The following is a 25,824-nucleotide window of genomic DNA, read 5'->3' as shown; positions in this document are numbered from 1 at the left end:
CTCAGAACATACCATGTGATCATGTAGCTTTCCCTCTGCTCCTGCTGCCCCTACAGTCAAAATGCCCTCCTTCCCACTCCCCCCGAGTTGACATTTTCCTTGTATTTAGACTCAGGCCATAATCTTCTTGTGCATGAAAGCTCCACTGACCAGCTCTCCCTGGCCCGTCTCTCCCTGACCAGCTCTCCCCGCCCATTATCCCCAGGCCTGCGTCCTGTTTGCCCCCATGTCAGATCTAATAGCAGCTGTTTCCCTTGCTCACTAAGTTGCCATCTCCTCGCTGGTGACGAATGTGTCTCATTCATCCTTGTCTCCCCCACAGGGTATGTGCACACCGGCTGCACAATTAATGCCTGTGGAATTAGTCTATCTTAATGTTTACTACTAAAATAAAACTTCAGAATACAACCTTTATGACGTGTAATCCCTGACTTCAGAAAACCCGGGTGATTTCCCTTTGTGCCAGAATTATATACTGAACCTTTAGCCTGGAATTTAAGATGCTCCATAAAATACCAGAACATTTATGTTTGTAACCTGTTTTTCCCATTTCTCATCTCTGCTCAGCATCAATAATATGTTTCCTTATTCTCTGCTTGGTTGTCCTTTGGGTTCCCCCGCTTCTGTGCCTGTGGTCTTTCTTCTGCGTGAGATGACTTACTCTGTTCTTCACGGAGGCTCCTTGGGCCGCTGCTTCACAAACTTGAATGTACATTCAACCTGCCTGAGAGAGAGAGTTAAAAACTGTAGATCGTGATTCACTAGGGTGGGGCCTGATGTTCTGTATGTTTAAGAAGCTCCCAGGTAATTCCATAATACTGGTCCTAAGACTATGTTTTGAATAACAAAGGCCTACGGCCTACAGTAGCTGTTCCTTGTGTCACTCATTTGGAAACAGAGTTTGGTAATAAGTTAGCTTATTTTGAATTTTATACTTCACTTTTTGCGAGTCTTTTTTCTTAACCCAGAATTGCTTCTGGATAGATAGTCTATTGTATATTAATTTGCATCCTTTATACATAGCATTTGTTTTAAAACAGCTAATCAATAATTATGAATAAGCATAATTTCTACTACTAGTATCAAAGATGTTTCCTAAACTCCCATTTAGGCCTTAGCCAGTGCTTGGGGTAGGTTCAATCTAATCCTTGCCATATATAAAGCAACTTTTCCATTTCTGATCATTTCCAGTATTCATTCATTCAGTGATAAAACATTTACTGAGTGCATACCAAGTACTAGGGCTAAAATAGTGGACACAACAAACAAATATTGTCATTTTGCTGTTTGTATTCAAGTTGATGAGAGGGAAAGAAAAAGGCAAATATATTAAACATACACTAAGGTAGGTAAGTGCTGTGGAGAAAAATGAAGCCTAGAAGTGAGGTTAGAAAGTCCTGGGATGTGGTTCCTGTGGGGCTGTAATTTCAGAGGAGGAGAATGGAGTGGTCAGGGAGGGGTTTATTAGAAAGTAATGTGAAAGTGAAAGTCACTCAGTTGTTCTTTGTGACTCCATGGATAGTCCCTGGAATTCTCCAGGCCAGAATACTGGAGCCTTTCCCTTCTCCGGGGGATCTTCCCCCAGGGATCAAACGAGGTCTCTCACGTCGCAGGCAGATTCTTTACCAGCTGAGCCACAAGGAGAAACCCAAGAATACTGGAGTGGTTAGCCTACCCCTTCTCCAGGGGATCTTCTTGACCAAGGAATTGAACTGGGGTCTCCTGCATTGCAGGTGGATTCTTTACCAACTGAGCTATCAGGGAAGCCCCATTAGAAGGTAACTTTGGGAGCCAAGACCTGAAGGAGATGAGGAGTAGGGATAAGCACTTACTTGTGGGAAGAGCTTTCCAGAGAGGAAACTGCAAGTGTAAGGACACTGAACAGCATGTGTCCAGGCTTGTTAAAGACTCAGCAGGAAGCCTGGTTTGACCAGAGCAGTGAGTGAAGACGTGGGTGAGGTCTGGAGGTGGAAGGGCATCGGATTCTCCTTGGGGCTTGGGTGCCACTGTGTGGATTTGGACTTTCGTTTAAAGCTAGATGGGAAGATGTGAGAAGGTTTGGAGCAGAGAAAATTCTATCATAAAAATTACCCAAATTATTCAGACCCTTGACAGTTTGTATGTAAATTCTACCAGTTTCATGGCCAAAAACACACCCAGAATCAGATCACATTTCACTCTATTGACAGCGACCCTTCTGATAGAATGACTAGAAAGTAGCCTTTGCCTGCTCAGGGAATTCTCTTGTTGCCCCCACTAGCCACATAGACCCATCTTAGATCTTCACAGGATAACCTCCATTTTGTAAAATGCAAGAAGAAAATAACAGGTGACCTCTCTTGTGCCATCAGCAGTCATTGAAAGACAGAGCATGATGCTTTTTAGTGAGCCACATTTTAAACTTCGTATTTTAGAATAATTATAGTCTCAGACAAAGTTACCAAAATAGTACAGAGAGGTCCCATATATTCAAAGCCCAACTTCTCCCAGTTGTCACACCTCACATAACTATACTGTACATCATCAAAACCAGGAAATGACATTGTCACCATACAGTGAAACAGATTACAGACTTCAGTCCACTTTCACCGAGGTTTGCACACACTCATATTCTTACCTGTATTTTTACATGGCAGAAAGTGCAGCCTCTGAGTTTCAGGTGAGGGTTATTTTGTCATTCTCCTGCACTCAGGAGAGCTACCGTCTAATTTATTTATCCCATCTGTGCTTGTATGTTGGGGAGCATGAGGGGCTCTTGAGTTGCACTGAGTGTCCCCCAGATGGCTTCTCTACAGCATGGGCTCCCCTTCACCCAGCCCCCTTTTTCCCTTTCCCCTTCCTCTTTCTGTTGGGCCCCTACCCTTGTGTGTTCAGTGCTGAGGAAGGGAGCGGGGAGGAGGGGTAGCTGTGCCTTTTCCACCGTGAATGAACTCTTGGGAGCTTCATTTCCTATTCATCAAAATCCATAAGTCCACAGCTGTTCCAATGAAAAAAAATCCACATGTTTTGTTCCTGTCATGCTCTGGATTTCTCTGTGGTCTCTCATATTGTGAAATCACATCAATTCATTGTTTTTCTTATTGTGGCCTACCATTTATCAACATTCCTTTATTCAGAACTGCGACCAGAGAGGAAAGAATGATAAATACTCCCCAGGCATCTTGAATTCAACAATTCCTACTTGTGTGACCTTGGCTTCCTCATCTCTAAGACGGGAATAGTGTTCTAATCAACTTCATAGTGTTATAATGAAGACTGTCTATAAATTATTTAGAATCTTTCTGGCAAATGAAACATCATTTTGTTTACTAGGAACAAGTGTCTGAACATGATTTATATTGGTATTGGTGAAAAGTCATTTAGAACACAAAATATTAATTTAATATTAATATTTTAATATCTTCCAATCCATTTATTTTTTCATATCTAGTCGGGTTAACAGTACAGTACCCCTGGAGAAGGAAATGGCAACCCACTCCAGTACTTTTGCCTGGAAAATCCCATGGACTGAGAAGCCTGGTAGGCTACAATCCATGGGGTCGCAAAGAGTTGGACGCGACTGAAGACTGAGCGACTTCACTTTCACTTTCACTGCTATTTAGTATAAATACTGAATCTTTTCAATACTTATATAAGTAGAGCTACAATTTCAACATTTGGCAGTGCATAAAGGAGGAGGTCATAATCAGAAACATTTAATTATGGATTTTTTTTTGTATTGAAGTATAGTTGATCATGTGCAATTCTTATTTTTTAATTCTGAAAAAAATTTTTCAGGTTTTAAAACTTTTCACTTGCATATTAAAAAATTGTGCATTCCAGTCTCAGAATTTTTCATGCAAAGGCAGTACATTGATAATTTTTTTGTCTGAGTAGAAAACAATCACGACTCATTATCAGCAAAGATATTCAGAGTTATGTTCTCCCAGCCTGTCACTGCCAGTTTAATGATTCAGCCTTTTGTAGATAGTACTTCCTGCTAGATCAGGTTTTTTTTTGTTTTTTTTTTTTAATTGGGTGTAAATACCATCATTTTTATAGAATACACTGTCTCCCATATGGATAGCAAATATAAACAACCGAATAGTCAGTGACTTTTAAAAAAGTTAAAGTATTATCAGTTTAGTCCTAGTGTTTTCTGAGCAGATTTGTACCTGTGTGAAGTGGGTGGGTGGAGTTACCCTGGCGAAGCCTGTTCTGCAAGTGTAGTTGGGCTGGGGCATCTCTGCTGTGTTGGAAAGCAGGACATGCAAAGAGAGGATTAAGCTTCTGCAGGCAGAGCTCTCCCGTGCACACAAACCACTCTGCTTGACTAAAGACCAGAAACCGGGGCTAAGGAAACTGCTGGGAGCAGAGCTGGAACCTCCGCGTGCTGGGAAGGTCTGACTGGGAGTCACCCCGCGGTGGTGGTTAAGTCTGAGCCGGTGTGACTGTCATTCATTCTGCACGGAATGCAGAGCCACGGCGTCCTGTCGAGCCTACTGCCAGGTGCAGCCATTCGGAATAATTTTAATTATTGATCCTAAAACCTGTGCCGCAGCGAGAGGTAAGGACATCTCAGTCAGTTATTCAAGTGTTTGACAAATATTTCACTGAGACTATTTTTTATATTGCATTTGGGCATGTATTTCCTTGGCTGCTTTTAGGTGACTGGCTAATTATTTAACTAGCCACAAATGGAATGACTGAGCTTTAACCTTTGGCATGGTTGTAGAGAGGTGATCATTTTTTGAAGTAGATTTAACTCTGTAGGTATTATCTCTTACTTTCCTGGGTTCAGGAAATACTTACTTTAAAATTTCAGATCAGCTTGTTTCTTAATGTTTTCCAGACCTCAGGTTAATGTACAAAAGTTTGCATGTTAAAAGAACATATCTGTTTCATAAGCAGCAAATATATGTCATATTTAAATTTTTTTCCTGCTGGGTAAATAACATCTCAGTTATTGACAGATAGAAAATAGGCAGCACTGATTTACTGTAAAGAATTTGGTAGTCTGTATAGGCTGTTCAAATTAGCACAAGGAAGTAATCCTTCTGCCCTTTTATCTTCAGATATTTTTTCCTCATTGGCATTAGTAAGGACAGTTATCTCTATCCATGATATATTTGCATTGATTCTTTTTTCCCTCTTGCACAGACTTTCTTACCATCACGGTAGTACTCCGTATTTATATGATGCTTCTTCAGATCTTGGTTATAAATACTTTTCATTAAGATAACATGGAGACCACAGTTTTCTCTGAATCACAGACTAGCCCTGTTAAGAAATTGAACATTTTTCTTTGCTACTGCTGTTTAAATAATATTGATATTTTGATTTTCAAAACCACAAATGGAGAAAGCTCAGAATTTAGAGCTCCTTTTCACTGTCAACTTTGAAAGAAGCACCAGTTGCTCATATGATAATGGTTTGCAACTGTAACTTCTTTTTAGCGTATTATGTAGTACTATATGATATTCAAGATGAGAGAGCAGAAATCGAAAGTCTCTTAGGTTAAGTTTGCACATAAGACAGTTATATAAGCAGAAACTAGAACGTGGCCCTGTGTTCATGTGTCCCTTTCCTTAGTGACCTCAGCCCTGAATTCAGGAGGCAAGACCAGATATGATCAAACCTGGTTTGTAAAGCCGACTCAGGTTCTGGTTAGCCCTGTACCTTGGAGGATTCTACAAGTCTTCAAAGAAATTGCAGTGGTGAAACAACTCCTGTTTATTGACACATGCAGAGTTAAATGGTTGGCATTTGTAATTTCATATGAGCATTGTAGTAACCCTGAGTGATGCTGCTGCTAAGTCGCTGCTAAGTCATGTCTGACTCTGTGCAGCCCATAGATGGCAGCCCACCAGGCTTCCCCATCCCTGGGATTCTCCAGACAAGAACACTGGAGTGGGTTGACATTTCCTTCTCCAATGCATGAAAGTGAAAAGTGAAAGTGAAGCTGCTCAGTTGTGTCCTTCTCACAGCGACCCCATGGACTGCAGCCTACCAGGCTCCTCCATCCATGGATTTTCCAGGCAAGAGTACTGGAGTGGGTTGCCATTGCCTTCTCTGACCCTGAGTGATAGATATTGTTATTGCCATTCTCACTGTGTGTTTGAGGGAACTGGACTTAAATAGGTCATTTGCTCAAGACCTTGCATGTGGTAAGTGATTAGAGAGTAGATTCTAGCCCTCAGGTCTATCTGACTCCACGGTCCAAGTTCTTACTTCCCAGGCCAAAAGTTAGATCTTCCATAGAGCAGGCTTCTGAGCCATCTGCCTTTAAATAGAGTTCTCCTTTTCTGTTCTTTCTTCTTTAGTTATGGGATGTTTCTGCTCCAGCTCCTGCAGAAGGAAAGGATGGGAAGGGAAGGGGGAAATAACCTACACAAACAAAACCCACCCCGATCATATCAGTGTTCCACACCAAAGTTCATAGCTTAATAAAGTGCACAGGGTTTTTTGACATCAAAGTGAACATGATTACATTTTAATCTAATAAAATAATTTCAAGAAAACAATTTTCACACTGTTAAGATTAAGGTTCAACATATTCATATTTCTAGAACTTCAACAGTAGAATTTAAATTAATTTTTATTGGAGTATCATTGCTTTACAGTGTTGTGTTAGTTTCTACTGTACAGCAAAGTAAATCAGCTATATGTATGTCCCGCTTTTCTTGGATTTCTTCCCATTTAGTTTCTTTATAGTTCTCTTACTTTTGATGTTACTGAATTCCTAAGAATCTGTGCTTATTTGAGCCTAATTTATAAGACAGATACATAAATCAGTGTTCTCCTAAAATAGTACTAGTTTTTAAGCTTCATATCAAGTAGTACTAGTTCACCTGGGAAAAATGAGAGCCCAGATTATTTAAAAATCCTCAGCAGAGATGCTTCTACAGTCTTTTTATTATAACCCATTCTAGTATTAGAATCCTTTAGTGTCAGGAATTTATATCCACCTCATGTTTCCTCCCACTCTCCTCTGCTAAAATGCAAATCTTTTTGTTCTGTATTTAGAAATGAAATTAGTCAAGAGGCTTTTATATAATAACTGAGGTGGTAAAGCTACCGAGATAAAAAAAAATTTTACTTTGTTTTTGTACAGAGTTGAGGAACAAAACCAATCACATTTATTGTTTTAATTTGTAATTTAAAATTTAAAAATAAAAGTCAGTACCAGTTTAGCAAGAAAAATGTAAAATTTACTTACATTACCCTAAAATCACATAAGCTAAATTTGAGCCTTCTTTCATGTTTGTTACTAAAATTTGTAAGTCCCAGAAAAGTAAACGTATGATGTGAATAATAAGACTGTCCTAATCATACCCTAATGCCCATTTTCCCAAGGAAACGGTGATTTTTGAAGCTCTTATCATAGTATGCCCTTCGTGGTTTATCTATCACTGTTTATGTCCTGCCCTGGGAAGAGCAGCAGTATGAAGTTGCTTTGGTTTCATTCTTAACTCTGAGAAAGAGATATTTTTATTCAAACACCCAAGTATTTTAGTGGAACACAGGCATGCTGTTCCATGTAAGAGTTGTATTGGATATTCTGAAGAAGCAGTTTGTTGCCAGTTTTCTGCTTCTCTTTTTCCTAATGAACTGTTCTTATCTCCTCTATGTCTGAACAGCTCTTCTTTAAAATTTACTACAGATTTATTTTCTAGATCTGTTAGTTTCATCCATTTGCACTCCTGTCTGTTACGCCTTTTGAAATGCCTCCTCTTCTCTGCTATGAGTAAATGGAAACCTGTTTGACTTAGGTAACTGTTAGTAGCTTCTGCTCGCTGTGTGTGCACGCATGCTCAGTTGCTTAGTTGTGTCCGACTCTTTGCGACCTTAGGGACTGTAGCCCGCCAGAATTCTCCAGGCAAGAATACTGGAGTGGGCTGCCATTTCCTCCTCCAGGGGATCTTCCTGACCCAGGGATCTCTTGTGTCTCCTGCATTGACAGACAGGTTCTTTACCATGGCGCCACCTGGGAAGCCCCATTAGTAGCTTTCCAGGTTTTCAAACAAGAGCCATTACTGTCAGAGTTATTTTATATTCAGTATTGCATGCACAGGACATTTCTCAAATACCTGGTTTCCTCCTTTGAGGTTGGAATGTACAGATGCCAGAACCCTTCCAGCGGCCACATTCCAGAACCTCATCCCTGGCCTGGGCTGGTCCCCGATGTTACCCCAGCAGCTGTCACACACATCAGTCTGAGAACTGTGTTTTTTCTCTTATTTCCAAAATTGTTTATGATTCTGTACTTTCTTATTCCATAATAACTGCAACAGTATGTTAAGATTTAATACTCAAATTTATCTACATATTTTCTTGGACATCTGCTTTGGGATGGATGGAGGCCAGTGAATCCCAAGGCTGAAATTGCTTTATTCTTGCTTTAAAAACTAGCAGGAAACTCAGTAGTTCCTAGACAGACAGCAAATATTTTACATTTTGAATATCAACCTGATAGAATATATTTTCAGAAATTCAGGATATTTAGAAAATACTCACTTTTTTTTCTCTTACTATAGTGAATTCCTGAAACTTAGTTCAAAAATTAATCTTTATAAAATATATGGCACTTTTTCTAGTACAAAGAGTATTATAAATGGCCATTGTAGTGTTCACCAGGGACTTGCTAACAGATCAGAGAAACAGTATATCATATGGCATGATCAACAACTGGGAATATTTTTAACAATTAAAGACTGTATGCTTGTGCTTCAAGTTCTGGAAATAGTTATAAGTATGTTGTATAAATGATGTATGTAAGGACTCCTTATTTCTAAATTTTCATGGAGAAAAATAAAATAATTAAACCAATTCAACTTTAAAAAACTAAACTTAATATACTATGCTTGAAATAATAACATTTAACAATGGTCTTCCTATTTTAAATTTTTATAGCAGCCTTTTCCAAGATAATTTAGAAAGCTGAATGTATTTTGTTATATAGCTGTCCAGTGGAATTTTAAATTATGTCCTTTTTTCCTCCTGATAAATTTTCCTAAAGCAAAGACATTTCCCACAGACTCTAGAGCTTTCTCTGCTTTTCTAACTTTATACTTTCTCAGAGTGTTTCTTGATTCCTCAAGTATTTCCATTGAAATCTAGAATTCATAAATTGCCTAGTTAAACTTCTCATGCTTAATATTATTAAACTGAGATCTAAACTAGCTACTTACCTTGTCTCAAAGTTTGCAGCAATTTATCGGCCAAATCAGGACTTAAACTACATCTCTGCATTCCTGGTCCAGTATGCTTCCACTTGCTCTTGCCTGCCCAATAATAGGCATGTTTGGATGGGCAGCCTTCATTGGACCATTTTATTATTGAAAGTTGAAAGTTTAGTCGCTTAGTCATGTCCGACTCTTTGCAATGCCATGGACTGTAGGCTACCAGGCTCCTCTGTCCATGGGATTTTCCAGGCAAGAGTACTAGAATGGGTTGCCATTTCCTTCTCCAGAGGATCTCCCCAACTCAGGGATTGAACCCAGGTCTCCTACATTGTAGGCAGACACTTACCTTCTGAGCCACCAGGGAAGTCCTTGTTTTATTATTAGAAAGACCCAAAAGCTTTCAGTTTCTGAGCTATTGGTTAAGTATGGTTTCTAAATCTTCAAATAGGATTGCTAACATTTTATCCTTGCTGAATATTTTTACCACGTACAAAAGCTATATATTTAGATATTATAGAATAGCACCAAATAAACTAAAAAAAAGGAATTGAATTATGAGATTAGGTCATCTTAATAATTAGAGCTGGATACAGGAAATGTATAAAGGTATAGAAAGAAAAGGTATGAAGTATCATTATTCTGATAACCTTATTATATTTATTATTTTTAATGTAATGGGAGATGAATTAGATTTTATTTAGCATGCCTCATCTGACAGATAGAAAATTTGAATGATCAGATAGTGGTTTGTATTTGAATTTAAATCATTTAGAGTGTGAGGCTAACTGAAACTGAATTTAAATTAGCTCATGTAAAGCACTGAAGCATAGTAGACCCTCAGTACATGTTAACTATTCTGTAATGTTATGATATTATTCTAATTTCTGAGTTTTCCTTCAGGTTTCATTGGAGATTAGGTTTAGGGTTCAGTTTGTCTTTTTCTTTCTCTTCCCTTTGTAGGACTGGGAACAGGCCAGTGAGATGGCAGGTCTAACAAGACCAGAAAATGTACAGAGATAAAAATAGAGTCAGTGACAGAATTTCTTAGATGCGTCCTTATTCCATCACATGAAAACCTACTTTGAGTTTGGTTTGCAAGAAACTCTCAGAGGGTGTTTTTTGTAAGACAAAAAGATACAACATTTTCAGTCATTGGATTAAAGAAGTTCTTTTATATCATTATTCATCTCTTTATTTATATTAAAGCTCTTCTATATTATGAAAAAAGAAAAGTTAGAAGAGGTTCTATACCTCAGGTACTGGAAAAAGTGGTTTTTTTTTTTAGTTCAGTTTATTTAATATTTGAGTCACATATAATCTAGCTCATCCAGAATTTTTTCTTTAAAAGCTTGTCAAATTATTACTCTAGTGAATCATTTTAATTTCCAAGTCCATTTATTTTCAAATAAAAACTTTTTTGGTTTAGTGTAAAATTAATTGATATACTCAAAGCTATAAACCAAGTAAGAATTATGTCATATTTTTTCCAGCATGAGTGCTGACTTAACTGGTTCAAAAGTTATGTTTCTGAGTTGCCCACAGATCCTTTCAGGACATATGACAGTGCCTGCTAAAAATAAGTTGATTTTGACAACTCTTCCCAATATCCCTTTTAGTAAATTTGAAAATACTAAGTAGCATAGTTCACCTCAGCTATTTAAGACTGTCACGGGAAAGATATGGCATGTTTCTTTGCTTCTATTTAAGACATTAGCAACCTAATACAGTTTTTTTATTTTTAGAATTCTTTATGTACACTTGTACCCTGTAGAATTCTTTTATGTTTGAGTTTTTTATTGAAAGCCACTGCTGATGTGTTTACAGGATTCCTATGTTTATTACAGTTTCTAAGGGAGAATTTTGCCTCGGCTTAAGGCTTTAGTTTTCGATATTGCCACTTGCCTCTCCAGTCTGATGTACTCATTTACATCCCTGCAACAGATGCGAGGCAAGCAGGAGCACAGGAGGTTTATCACATGAGTATAAAAGCAGAACTTTAAACGTACCTGCAGTTGTCCCCAGTGGCTCGGTGATAAAGAGTCTGCCTTCATTGCAGGAGATGTGGCAGGAACCTCAGGTTCAATCCCTGGGTTGGAAAGATCCCCTGGAGAAGGGCATGGCAACCCACTCCAGTATTCTTGCCTGGAGAATCCTATGGACAGAGGAACCTGGTGGGCCATAGTCCATAGGGGTCACAAAGAGTCTGACATGACTGAAGCGACTTAACACAAGCAGGATGGTTGTCACATTCAAAACTTAAAAATTGAGCGCATGTATACCTGTGGCGGATTCATTCTGATATATGGCAAAACCAATAGAATATTGTAAAGTTAAAAAATAAAATAAAATATAAAAAAAAACTTAAAAATTGAACAAGGCAAACTAAATTATTATCTTCATAGATACAGAGAAATAATTTGATAAAAGTCAATACTTGTTCATTTTGTATATTTTTGTATATTTTGTACAATTAAAAATAGGGAGTTTTTTAAAAATCTGTTTAATGTTTCTATCCAAAAACCCAAGAAAATTTTATTCTTAATGGTGAGATATAAGCAATCTATTTAGATCAAGAACAAGATCATCGTTTATTCAAGGTTCAGTAAAATTAAACAAAAAGAAATAAGTGGAAAGGAAGAAATAAATCTGCGTTACTTACAGATGATTGTCTACAAATCCAGAAGAATCTCCTGTCAAATTATTAGAAGTAATAACAGAGTTGAGCACGGTTGCTGAATGAAAGATAAATTAATACAATGACAACGGTAGCACCTAAATTAAAATTTTTTTTTTGTTCAGCAGAAAATAAAAAAACCTTTATATTTAATTCTCAAAACAATCCTGTTAGGTCCTTACTATTTTTAATGTTTTTCATAGAAGAGGGAAGTGAAGGTCTGAGAATTGGGTACCTTGTCCACAGTCATACAGCTGGAAGCTGCAGAGATGTGGTTGGAACCCTAGTAATCTGACACACCCTGATACATGTGTTTCTGTTTTGTCAGTGCTGTTCAGTCACTCAGTTGTATCTGACTCTTTGTCACTCCATGGACTGCAGTATGCCAGGCTTCCCTGTCCTTCACCATCTCCCGGAGTGTGCTCAAACTCATGTCCACTGAGTCGGTGATGCCATCCAACTATCTCGTCCAGTAATCAGTTATTAGATTTTTTTCTTTTTTGCATTTCCCAGGTGGTGCTAGTGGTAAAGAACCCACCTACCAATGCAGGAGACTTAAAGAGATGCAGGTTTGATCCCCTGGAGAAGGGCATGGCAACCCACTCCAGTATTCTTGCCTGGAGAATCTCAGGGATGGCAGAGCCTGGTGGGCTGCTGTCTATGGGGTCGCACAGAGTCGGACACGACGGAAGTGACTTAGCAGCAGCAGCAGCAGCAGCAAACATACAAAAAAGTTTAAAATCAGTTTAAAAACCTTTAAAAAGTGAAAAAGTTTAGGAAATAAAAGGTTTAAAAGAAATAGGACTGTATGTTTATGATCTCAGATAAGGAAAGAGATTTTAAAGAAACCATACACAAAGACGTGATTAGAAATTTATACAGTACAAGCCAAAGACTGGGAAACATGTTCTTGACAAAAAGTAACCGACAGGGGATTCATTTACAGATTGTATAAAGATCTCTTGCCCATCAGTAAGAGAAAGACTGCCAGATAGTAAAATGGCCAAGAATGTAAACAGTTATTTCACTGATTAGGAAGACTGAATGACCAGTGGACATGGAACAGTGCCTAACCTTATTAGTAAGCACAGAAATGCACTTTCAAGTGGAATATAACATGTCATACTGATGAGATTAACAAAAATGAAAATGTCTGCTAGAACTGAATAGAACAAAGAAATGAAGAGTGAAAAATGTAAGTATGTCCTATGGGAATATTATGTTGGTAAATTGTTCTAGAGAATATTTTAGCAAAGCTGAAACATGGTTGAAAAGTAACATGCTGTACAGTCCAGTCATCCTCCTCAGCATGAGTGCCAGAGACATTCTCTCAGAATTATGCATCCCACCTCTAACTTTGTCTGCTTGGCCAACTGAACTCATTACAGATCTTAGAACTTGGGGCATATAAGCAAATAAACCTAATGCAGAGCCCCTTATCTGGCACAAATCGTCTTCCTTTAATTTCCTGAGAAATTCCTTCAAGCTCAGACTTCTCTCCCATCGGTCTAGAAGATTCCTGAGACCCAATTCAGAGAACTCTGATTTAAGTGAAATATTATGAGAAAAGAAGATTTTTTAGGATTTGCTGGAGAAAATTTTAACTTGTGTAGTTAAAAACATCTGGTGCCCCGCCTCTCTGTGTCAAGGTTTCCTGAGCCCCTATGAGCTGGTTGTCGGTATCATAAACTTTACCTTGGAGATACTAAAATAAATACTGCAAAACTTTTAACTACTGGAAGGACTGGTTGGGTTGGGTTTGTGTCAAGTCTTGAAAGAAGAATGCAGTGTGAAATCATGTCTAAATGATATGGAAGAAGATAGCCTGTGGCACATGCTGCATTTGAACTCTTAACTAGGGAATGGTGGCTCAGATGGTAAAGAATCTGCCTACAGTGCAGGAGAGCCAGGTTCTATCCCTGGGGAAGGGAATGGCAACTCACTCCAGTATTCTTGCCTGGAGAATACCGTGGACAGGAGCCTGGCAGGCTACAGTCTGTGGGATCACAAAGAGTCAGACATGACTAAGCAACTCACACTTTGACATTTACAGGGAATTTGAACAGATGGTGGTATGATTTGCTTTTGTTTTTTATTTTTTATGCATTTTTTCTGTGGAAATGTCATTGTTTATGCAATGTGGGAGACCTGGGTTCGATCCCTGGGTCAGGAAGATGCCCTGGAGAAAGGAGCAGCTACCCACTGCAGTATTCTTGCCTGGAGAATCCCATGGACAGAGGAGCCTGGTGGGCTGCAGTCCATGGGGTTGCAAAAATCAGACCCAACTGAGCAGCTAACACTTTCACTTTCACTTACTAGTTTGTTATAAGAAAATGGGTGGGGGCAGTGCAGTATTCAAAAGAAACTTCTTTTAGCCATTTTATTATCTAAGAAATGGGAAGGCAATATAAAGTGAAGAAAAAATTAATGTGAAGAGACATTTATATTTGCAAGTATTTATTAGATCTTACACAGACCACCTGATTTTTAATCCTGATTCCATGACCTTAGACATGTTACTAAACACTCTGTGCCTGAGTTTCTTCCTCTAAAAGGGGGATAATAGTGTTTTCCTTATAAGGTCTTGTGAGAAACGAATGGTTAATAAATATAAATTCTTACACAGTTGCTGGCATGTAACTAATCATAAAATAAATGCCGGCTGTATCTGTATTATTATTTGTTCAGTATATTAATAATAATATAACCAAATAATAATATCGGTATTATTATTTATTTGTACTCCTCTCCTCAGTGAGCTCCAACAGCAAGGAGCTGGCCTCACCTGTTCCCCGCCGTACTCTCAGGGCTGAGAACAGTTCCTGAGATGTGGTAGGCATTCACGTGCTTGTTGCTAAATGAATACAAGTTAAAATTCAGTTCCCATCCCTTTGAAACATTCCTGGAAGTCTGAGACTAAAAGAATTCTTTCTCATATACATCGTATGCAGTTGTCAGAGTCAACAGATATTTTCACCAAATTCACCATCAAAATACAAACGCCTACTTTTTAACATGTATCTTGGATATTCTGGCCAATTATTAAAATCTGGAAAAGAAATCAGAAATTTTTCCTTTCAGAAACAGAATGGAATTACTGTATTTGCTCTGACACAATTACATATCCATGAAATCCGAAAGGATCAACTAAAATCCGTCTTAAATTGTAGAGATTTTAGAAAATGATCAGATTTGAGCCATACATAAAGAAATCATTTTCTAATATACCTACTATTTTAGCAACTACGATAAATGAAGAAAACTGTTATTCTCCAGAAGCAGCGAACAATATCCCTAACAAGAAGTATGTGGAATGTGTCTTTTCATAAAGAGAATTAGAAAACTTTGCTGCAAGATTTAAAACTTTAGAAACATTATGACAGGCCCTATTTCCAGGTAGAAATACTGAATATAACAGAAATTAAAATTCTTCCAAATATATAATGTTATGGTACTGTAATGCAAATTTGCTTGTTTTTATGTGTTAATCTTATACAGAAATGGTTTGATGGCCACACTTTAAGAACAAAGATTCATAACAGTCTACTAGAAACTGGGGAGAATAAAACACATACAAGCTCAGTAACTTTTAATATACTAATATGATACATGTAACATCTTCTAAGTTACCCCAGTGTGCTACGAATGTCTCATTAGCAGATAAGAGAGCATATCATTTAATTTTATAGCAAGAATCTCAGATACAAGTGAGGCTGTAATTTCCCCAGAGTGTCACACAGCATGTTAATGATGGCATCAAAATTATACTGATGATTCTGGGTAAACTTTAAGGGGTTGGTATAGAAAAAATAAATTTCCTCTTTAGTCTATGTACAAGGGTGACAACCTCGTTCCAGTTCACTCAGGACTTTCCTGATTTTAGCACTGAAGATTTCGTGTCCGAGGGAACCCTCTCAGTTATGGGCAAGCGGGTTACAGTTGATCACCTTTGTACAGTTCATAGAAAAGATGCTTAAGTCTGAAAGTAGTGTTTCCCATAAAATGTAAAGAAAATGTTTAATCTGGTCCGAGTAACCCATCTAGTGGTCCATTTGGGCCACAAATTAATCTCAGTGCCCAGAATTCCCACAGGAGGATTCATCAGTTCATGGGCTTTAGGATTTGGGTTCTCTGAAGAAACTAGTGGGGTTCAGTAAGACCTGTAATCATCTGAGGACCGAGCAGGAGGATTGGGGCCATGTGGCTTAGTCTTCTATCCTGCAGCTAATCTCTGAGCTTACAGTAATTTGTTGTATGTTGACTTCCAGAATAATTTCCCCTGCAGGATGCACTTCTCAGCAAAAATCATTTTTCTAAGGATTTGTTTGTTTTCAGATCTTTCCCTGTTGTCTTTCTAACATATATAAGTCAGTGGAAATATCTTACTGTATACAATTTGCTTATCTCTTTGATCTACAAAGGCCGTTAAGGTGATGTAGTATGTGATAGATGAATGTTAATAAAGATCTAATGCTTTTTTATGGGTGTGTGTGTCGTACTTAACGTAGCCTTTAGTTTGATAATTGTGTGCTGTTTCATAATGGGATTGTCCTCTTTATAAAATGAGAAAGAGAGAGTTGTTTCAAGTTTTATTTTCCAGATTATAAATGCCATGAAAATTTCTAACACTAAATAAAATACTTTAGAAATTAACTAGAAATGCAGTTTCTTAAATTTCTACCATGTTAAGTCTTACTTATCATGAAGATCTCTAAAAGCAATATAGTAGAGTAAAACTCAAGTCCGAGTTATAATCCTGTAGCATGCTTAGGTAGCATTGGGAAGTTGGCTGGTTTACCATGCTTAACTTAAAAGTCATGAATTATAATACTTCAGTTTGCACACAGTTTCATCAAATAAGACCACAGGCTGGTGAGAAGAACATGCAAAACCATGCTTTAATTTATAAACCAACTCTTTCTTCAACTTCTGCTAAAAATTTCCTACAGAATATATGGTATACTTAGATTATTTTGTAGTTATTCTGTTGAGATCTGCATTTCATTTCCTCTTGCTACAACTAAGGTATTTTCTCTTTATTATTGTTTTTTAGTATCTAAAAAGCACGGCAAGCTCATTACTTTTTTACGCACATTCATGAAGTCTCGTCCAACAAAACAGAAATTGAAGCAGCGTGGAATCTTGAAAGAAAGAGTGTTTGGCTGTGACCTGGGGGAGCACCTCCTGAATTCTGGTTTTGAAGGTAAACATGAAATTTATAATCTCATAATTTCAGTTTCTAACCTCTCCCTGTTGATCTCCTGTAATCAGTTAGATACGGCAAGCAGCACCTGTTCCGTTTGAGTTCAGCAGCACATACTGAATGCTCTGAGGTACTCGCCTGACTTCGGGGTAACTGAGAATCATGAGGGGTCTAGGCATGCACTTTGGCATTAGAGATGCTTGTGATCTGTTCAGAAAGATGAAGACATTCTCACCAAGGGTACAATAGCTCTGCTGGTTTGCATTATTTTCATGTCTCTCCAGATAAGTTCCTCACTTTTCCTTCTCGCAGTTTATTCTGAAATGTTAATTTCTTTTTTGGAAAAAAGTCATACTTTGGAGATCGTGTATTATCAAGACCAGCCTCCCAACTTTTATAGCTAAAAATTTAAATTCCTTTCTCTATAAATTAAATTCTTATTCAAGAATTCAGTGCTTGGAAGAATGGATGGAGGGGCTGAATGGATAGAAAGAAAGGAAAAATGGAGTTTTTCTTCGATTTTTTTTAAAAATAGCACTTTTTTCTACCATCTCTTTTAGATGCTAGAATATTAAGGAAGTCCTTAACTATAATTTTGATAACAGAAATAGGTGATTTGTGAAATTCTGAATCTTGATGGCAAACACCCATTATATGCTTTTTAAGAAGACCACTAGTGAAAGTTAGTGTAAATATCAATGAATATCAAGTTCAAATTAAGGCCTTACTCATTGCCTAAAGAATACCAATATACTTATAATATGGATTTAATACCAACTATACCATGTTTCTTGCGGGAGAAGACACAGTATTACTTTAAATAGGTGTTAGTCCCAAACTAATATCAACTTATGGCAGTTATTGAAAATTAAAGAAAAAACAAACAGACAAACCAAAACCCTGAGGATTATTTTTGCAACTGTCAAAATGCACATGGAATAATAAGCCAATGAGAAGGTCACAGAACATTATGGGGAGGGAAATCAGGGATAGGAGACATCTAACTTTACCAATATTAAAACAGTATTCAAAACTAGAATGTTACTGGTGTAGAGGATGAGATACAACTGATGAATGAAATAGCCCGGAATGTTTAGAAGTAGTTGTTGTAAATATGAATCCATGCTGATAAAGTGTTTTTAAAAAACCAGCTCATGGGGAGGAGTTCATTATAAATACATACAGAAACATGAAATAGCAATTTTGAAAAGCTTAATTCTTGCTTTATGACCCTAAAAGTTTCAAATGTATGAAAGGGTTAACTATTTTTAACTCATAAAAGTGTTAATACAAAATGATTTTGTTTTGAGATCAATGAGGGAAAAAACCATGAATGAAGAGGTGATTCCAAACAAGTAGCTTCCATATAGAGTAAGTCCCCTACATACGAAGAAGTTCTATTCTGAGAGCACATTCCTAAGTTGAGTTTGTCTGTTAATCCAACAAAGTTACGTAGGTATCCGACTAACACAGTCGGCTATGTAGTACTGTACTGTAGTAGGTGTATAGTACTTTTCACACAAGTAATGCATTTAAAAAACAAAAAAGAGAACATTTTTAATCTTACAGTACAGCACCTTGAACAGTACAATACTGCGGTACAACAGCTGGAGCTCCCTAGCGGTACCAGCTGCATCACCACCACTTTGGCGTTTGCTTCCAGACAGCCTGGGCTTGAGAGAAAGATGCTGCTGTTCTCCTGCACTCTGTGTAGTACTGTGCAGTGAAGCACGGGAAAGCACAGCCGCCTGCAGAGGATGCAGGCACCTGACGGTATGCCAGACACGTGAACTAACGTGTGTTTGGGCGTGTGAATGCATGTTCACATCTTTGAAAGTTCACAAGTTGAAGGTTCAAATGTAGGGAATTTACTACAAATGTAAAGGGAAGGTGCCATAGACTGGGAAAGTCCTTTTTTCTTGGGTATGATGAAATTGTGCTCCTAATATAGTAAATGAAAATGTCATTCAGGTTTGTGAGAAAATTAAGCCCCTGAGTAGAAGAATAGAAAAAAGCTATAAACATACAATTTTGACAAGGAACTAAATAGTAAACAAAAAATGCAAAAAGAAAAAAAGTCTCTATGCTTATTTGCAATCATGGAAAATGTATCAAAGCAATTTTGAGACACCATTTTATATAAGTAAACACTACTGATATAACAAAGCTGCTTTTCTAAATTATGATATCCAGTGCCATTAAAAACAGCAGAGATTTTTACCAGCAGGTGAAGAATGTTGGTTACGAGTAGCTCTGGGAATTACTGCCTTTTTGAAAAACATTTTGGCACTCCAGAGCAAGAGACCTTACAGTATTCTTTCTTGTAGCAGTTCTCTCTCAGGGTTATCCTAAGGCTATAATCCAACAAAAATAAAAATGTTCATTATAGTATTATGTATGAAAGCCAAAAAATTGAATACTCAACTTTTAGGGAAATTGCTGCATAAATTAAGAAGCTATTCAAACTGTAAATTTGAATACAGTATAGAATTTCAAAGGTGTTATGTTTTTCTTGCTTTACTGCTTTTTGCAGACACTGTGCTTTTCTAATGAACTGAAGGTATGTGGCCACCCTGTATTGAGCAAGTCTGTTGGTACCATTTTTCCAAGTGTTTGCTCAGTCGTGTCTCTGTGACACACGGTAGTTAAACCCTCCACCAGCAAAAAGATTACAACTCATTGCAGGCTCAGATCATAGTTAGCATTTTTTTAGCAATAAAGTATTTTTCTAATTAAATGTATGTACATTGTTTTTCAGACACGATGCTATGGCACACTTATTAGACTATACTATAGTATGAACATAATTGATATGCACTGAGAAACCAAAAATTTGTGTGACTTCCTTTATTGTGATGCTTGCTTTATTCTGGTGGTCTGAAACGGAAACTGCAGTATTTCTGAGGTCTGCCTGTATATAAAGAGTAGGTATGCTTTCTTGTGGGTTGCTGTTGCTATTTAGTCACTAAGTCACGGCTGACGCTTGGCAACCCCTTTGACGGTAGCCTGCCAGGCTCCTCTGTCCGTGGGATTTCCCAGGCATTGAACCCATGTCTCCTTGGGTCATGAAGATCCCCTAGAGAGGGAAATGGCAGCCCACTCCAGTATTCTTGCCTGGGAAATCCTATGGGAGAGCAGCCTGGTGGGCTACAGTCCATGGGGTCACAAAGAAGGAGGTGACTGAGCAGGCATGCACTCAAGAAGGAGTAATCATGGTATAAACAAATAAATATTAATTCAAAATGACATAGTTCTGTTGGCATCTAGAACCTAGTATAGCTACCTCTGCTTAGGGGTATATTCAAAGAAAGCTTGCCTTAGAGTAAGAGTTCAGTTGGGTTTTGAACAACAACCAAGAGTTTTCTATAAGATGGTAGCAGAAGGAGAATCCAGGCAGAGGAAACAGGCTTCCTTTACCTGGAAATTGATGGACTTAGAGCATGGCTGGTTTGTTTGGTAAAAGATGAGACTTAACTTGGCCTAGAGTTGTGAAATACAGAAATATGGTAATACTAAAATAAGTGCAAATGGGGAAGGACCTTAAAATCCGGGCAGTTAAAGTGTGACTCTGTGCTTGGACAGCTTGAGTTTGATCCTTATTTGTGCCATTTGTTTACTGCTTGTCCTTATGTGTAAAATTTCATCACTCTTAAGATTCAGTTTCCTCTCTGAAAAGGGAGATAATGATAGAATTTCTCTGAAAAGTAAATAAGAGTATCTGTTGTAAAGCACTTAGTCTGGCATCTTTTGCTTGCTCAGTAATATACCTGCTTTCTAATAAAATTATTCAAAGCTAAGGAGTTTATGTTTTAAATATAAGTTAAAGGATCTGACAGAATTTAAAAGACAGGATGAAGGAAGTACAACACAATGCAGAAAAACCAAGGAAAAACCTTTTGTAATAATAAAGGAATGGTATATACATTTAAGTGAAATGCAGTAGATAAAATTATCTTATTAAAGTATCTTAGTTGTTTCATTCACCACTCTTTCATCCCTAATAGAGTAGTCTTTTGCAGACCAAATAATGTTCTTTCAAGCTATTCTTCTCATGGATCGTAACCGAAAATGATGAAATGAACGTAGTTACTGAAGCCTGTGAATTCATCAGTCTGCAATGCAATATAAATGAAGTTCAAATTTCAGTTACTGTAGATATTTGGTTAGAAGACCGTTTTCTCATAAACTTCAAGTGTTCTGTTCTAGACCGTGAGCCCAGAGTGGCTGCTTGGTTGTGTTAGTTGTTCAGAGACGTAACCAGAGAGCCTTTCTTTTTCTTTTCTTCCTGCTTTTTGTTGAAGTGCGTTTCGTGACCAGCTGATAATATTGAGTCGAAAGTAATTTTAATATAAAGATAGGCAGGAAATTAAAGATTTCACTTACTTGAAATTACTTTGACCTTTGCATTATGTTGATGTTTACTGAATATAATTAGAATTAGCATAACTATGAAAAGAATAAAAGAAACTTTTAAAAGTAAAAAATTGAAGCACTTAGAGTAGGTAATTATCATGTTGGAATAAACATTGAAGTTTGCATATCCATTTGCTGAGTATGAAATTCAGGTGAGTAACTTGTGTTTTTTTTTTTTTAATCTAGAATGATGTTAGAACTAAACAGTTCACCTTGCTGTTGTAACCATCTAAACAAGTCTGTTGCAGAAGATCTTAGGGAAAGTATCCCAATAATTAATGAACTCTTCCACTTACCTCAGTGTAACAACATAGAGGCAGTCTTGATTATTCAGGAATCTAGTTTAGATGTGAAATTAGGTAAATATGCTGTTATCATTTTTTGTGGCAGATTAATCTCCACCCCTTACAGCTTTAATTTGCAACTTTCATTTTGCTAAAACGTTCTTGTTTTTTGTGACTTTGTTTCCATTGAATACTCTCAATTTAATCCATGTCTTCAAAAATGCTCTCTAGTGCCCCAGGTTCTTCAAAGCTGCACAGCGTTCATCGAGAGATATGGCATCGTGGATGGGATATATCGTCTCTCTGGTGTCGCCTCCAATATCCAGAGACTACGGTAAAACCCAACATGGCTTTTTCTTTTTTGTTCCTACTGTAATTCATTAAAATGAAACTGTTTCAGAATTAAGTCACTTATATTGATAATCTTTATTTTCTGTAAGATAGTTTAGATAAAGTAGAAAACTAGCTATATTGTTCTCTGTGTATGTTTTCGACATTTCTTCATTTGTAGTATCAGAAAACCTTGGCCTCTAATCTCAATACTTTTATTTTCTCTGCAATATTGAAGATTTTTGAAAATTGAATTTGAACCTATGACAACTATGATAGATGAAAATTTACATTATAATAGAATTGTTCTTTAATTAAAATGGACAAGAGTGGACCTGTTTATTATTCTTTTTAATTAGAGTGAAGCTTTTTCTAATCTTCTTTCACCCAAGTTCTGTAGCACGTGCTCAAGTGGGTATGTGTCACATATCCCACATCCTTTCCCATTAGACCCCCAGAGACAAAAATAGTGGTATCCTTTATACCACCAACAGAAATTTTAACTTTTTCTTAATCTCTTAGATTCCTATCTATTCTTAACATGTTATTATCTTTTATTTTTCACTGTGGTACATGGTAATTGCCATTATTCTATAAGGATTTTAATATTCTAAATTGACCACAGAGTTGATTTCTATTTTCAGAATACATGTTTGTAATACTTAAATTGATTCTGGTACTGAAAACAGTACAGTCTTTGACTTCAGATGCAGCAGATCTCATATTCAGATTAATCCTCTAGGTTGACTAGTGGCCTCTGGTCTGTAGATTAATATTAGTCAACCTCCTGGAGAATAAGCTTAATCTGCCTTTGTGTTCTGAGCACAATTTTTATTTCACTCACTAAATGCTGCAGATTTACTTTCTGTGTTGTTGGAGAATTGTTTTATAATTGTTTCTGGCTTCCTTATCCCTCTATCATAACATATTCTTGAACTGTACTTCTTGCATCTGAGGAATTTCTGCACATAGTTTTTCATGGACCAGCTGCCATTCAACTCTAGTTTTCAGAACTGCCAAAATATTAGGCATTTAAACACTTAGGAAGTAGAAGTCCTTTGTTTCAATCTGTGGTAAGACCTGCTCTTTCACACAGGTTTCAGAGATTTCTGTCCATTTTAATATTAAAGCTATCCCCTGAATTTCTATTTAGAAAAACACTTGTCTCATAGTCAGACATTCAATTACTGCTGAATAACTTCTGTGAAATACAGTCATTTGAAGTACATATTTGCTCACTGAGCTGGAGGTTAATACTTTGGACCTTTTCTTTCTGTTTTAAAGTCATATTTGCTTTTCTTTGAAAAAAATTAGTTTTGTTGTCTCTCTTCTATCTTTTTAGCCATGAATTTGACTCTGAACATGTTCCCGACCTGACAAAAGAACCCTATGTCCAAGACATCCATTCCGTGGGCTCCCTGTGTAAGCTGTACTTCCGAGAGCTCCCAAACCCTCTGCTCACCTACCAGCTGTATGAGAAATTTTCTGTGAGTACCAGTCACATTTAAATCAAGTTCTGTTTGCAATTTTGCTGTGGTTTTGTTCAAAACCTGAAAAAGTTGATTTCTCCATGTGAGTTATATGAGTAAAAGAGCTCCTTTAAAGAGAAAATATTGATAAAGAACACTTACTGCTAGTTGGTCCACCGTCTTCACTGTTTGCCCCTTTTCAGGGTCTCTCACTTTGAGCCACTAATCTTACTATAACCCTTGGTTATATGTTGGTTATTGTAAAGTTTTAAAAATACTATCTTGTATTAGATTTCGGCATCCACATAGTGTGTGAACAAAGTTTGCTTCCTTGGTACTACATGGTTTTCCCTCATCGTTCAGCACCGAAGAGTAAGGTCAATGAATCTCAAAGTGAAACTGAATTCTAAGTGAAGAACTTTCATTTTTACCAACAAAGCTTACTAGTTTATTTTGCATTATGGTTGTTCCAGGATGCTGTTTCAGCAGCAACAGATGAAGAAAGGCTGATAAAAATTCATGATGTCATCCAGCAACTCCCTCCTCCACACTACAGGTAAACCACGCTCTGTAAAATGCCAGCCAAAAATGCCAGAAGTCAATTGTGTGAACATGGGCTCCTGGGGTTTCTAACTGTTTAAATTTCCTTGGAGTTCTGACTGTTTAAATTTCTGTTTTTCCATACATTTGTATTTACATTTGTCTTTATATTCCCAGGGTCTGGGCACAGTGCTTGGCATCCAGCAGGCACCCTGGAGCCCTCTCTTCTGTTGCTTACTTTTACAGCCCAGATTAATTTGTATGTTAGCTTGGACTCTTGGAAGTAGTTTGGAGGATTTAGTTGTAACTTTCCTCTCCCCCACTAGCACACAACCACACACAGTCCCTTCTCTCATCTTCCTAGAGTGGTTCTATGAGTGCTCGGTGTTGATTTTCTACATTGCTGTATCTATGTAACTGTTATTTACAAACTACATCTAATAGTATGCATGTGTGTGTGCATGCTCAATCATGTCCAACTCTTTTGTGACCCCATGGGCTGTAGCCTGCCAGGCTCCTTTATCCTCCTCTGTGCTTGGGGTTTCCCAGGCAAGAATACTAGAGTGGGTTGTCGTTTCCTCCTCCAGAGGATCTTCCCGACCAAGGGATTGAACCCATGTCTCCTGCATTGGCATGCATATTCTTTACTGCTGCGCCACCAGGGAAGCCCAATCTAATAGTATACCAGAATTTTTTTCCCCCTTTCTGGGGTAACCGTGTTTGTTTCATGGAGTGATGGCCTGTTTGGGGTTTGCTGAGTTTCTTTTTATCGCTAGCTTGTCTCCTGACTCTGTCACAGAATGATGGGTATTCTCTCAGTTCAGGTCAGTCGCTCAGTCGTGTCTGACTCTCACACCAGGCCTCCCTGTCCATTACCAACTCCCAGAGTCCACCCAAACCAATGTCCATCAAGTCGGTGATGCCATCCATCCATCTCATCCTCTGTGGTCCCCTTCTCCTCCTGCCCTCAATCTTTCCCAGCATCAGGGTCTTTTCAAGTGAGTCAGCTCTTCGCATCAGGTGGCCAAAGTATTGGAGTTTCAGCTTCAACATCAGTGCTTCCAATAAACTCCCAGGACTGATCTCTTTTAGGATGGACTGGTTGGATCTCCTTCCGCAAGAGTCTTCTCCAGCACCACAGTTCAAAAGCATCAGTTCTTTGGCACTCAGCTTTCTTTATAGTCCAACTCTCACATCCATACATGACCACTGAAAAAACCATAGCCTTGACTAGACGGACCTTTGTTGGCAAAATAATGTCTCTGCTTTTGAATATGCTATCTAGGTTAGTCATAACTTTCCTTCCAAGGAGGAAGCGTCTTTTAATTTCATGGCTGCAGTCACCATCTGCAGTGATTTTGGAGCCCAGAAAAATAAAGTCAGCCACTGTTTCCACTGTTTCCCTGTCTATTTGCCATGAAGTGATGGGACCGGATGCCATGATCTTAGTTTCTGAATGTTGAACTTTAAGCCAGCTTTTTTACTCTCCACTTTCACTTTCATCAAGAGGGTCTTTAGTTCTTCTTCGCTTTCTGCCATAAGGGTGGTGTCATCTGCATATCTGAGGTGATTCATATTTCTCCTGGCAATCTTGATTCAAGCTTGTGCTTCCTCCAGCCCAGCGTATCTCATGATGTACTCTGCATATAAGTTAAATAAGCAGGGTGACAATATACAGCCTTGACGCACTCCTTTTCCTATTTGGAACCAGTCTGTTGTTCCATGTCCAGTTTTAACTGCTGCTTCC

General features: G+C 37.8%; 1 protein-coding gene across 5 annotated transcripts in view; it reads left to right on the top strand.

The window, feature by feature from the left end:
• The window catches only part of ARHGAP32 (Rho GTPase activating protein 32), a 132,354-nt gene that overhangs the window by 85,431 nt on the left and 21,099 nt on the right, over window positions 1–25,824 (top strand). For 4 of the 5 annotated variants that reach the window (XM_010844690.1, XM_010844685.1, XM_010844686.1 and 1 more), the window contains 4 exons: window positions 16,892–17,041; window positions 21,970–22,072; window positions 23,411–23,555; window positions 24,011–24,093. In XM_010844690.1, coding sequence (XP_010842992.1) covers window positions 16,892–17,041; window positions 21,970–22,072; window positions 23,411–23,555; window positions 24,011–24,093 — 481 coding nt within the window. Of the gene's footprint in view, window positions 1–3,564; window positions 4,547–16,891; window positions 17,042–21,969; window positions 22,073–23,410; window positions 23,556–24,010; window positions 24,094–25,824 lie in introns of those variants that run through there. The other variant, XM_010844688.1, reaches the window with a different exon arrangement.

This window comes from Bison bison, unplaced genomic scaffold (assembly GCF_000754665.1).
Source record: "Bison bison bison isolate TAMUID 2011002044 unplaced genomic scaffold, Bison_UMD1.0 scf7180017864205, whole genome shotgun sequence".
Lineage (NCBI taxonomy): Eukaryota > Metazoa > Chordata > Mammalia > Artiodactyla > Bovidae > Bison > Bison bison.
Note: the sequence above shows the minus strand (reverse complement) of the source record. Positions and strands in the feature narration are given on the sequence as shown.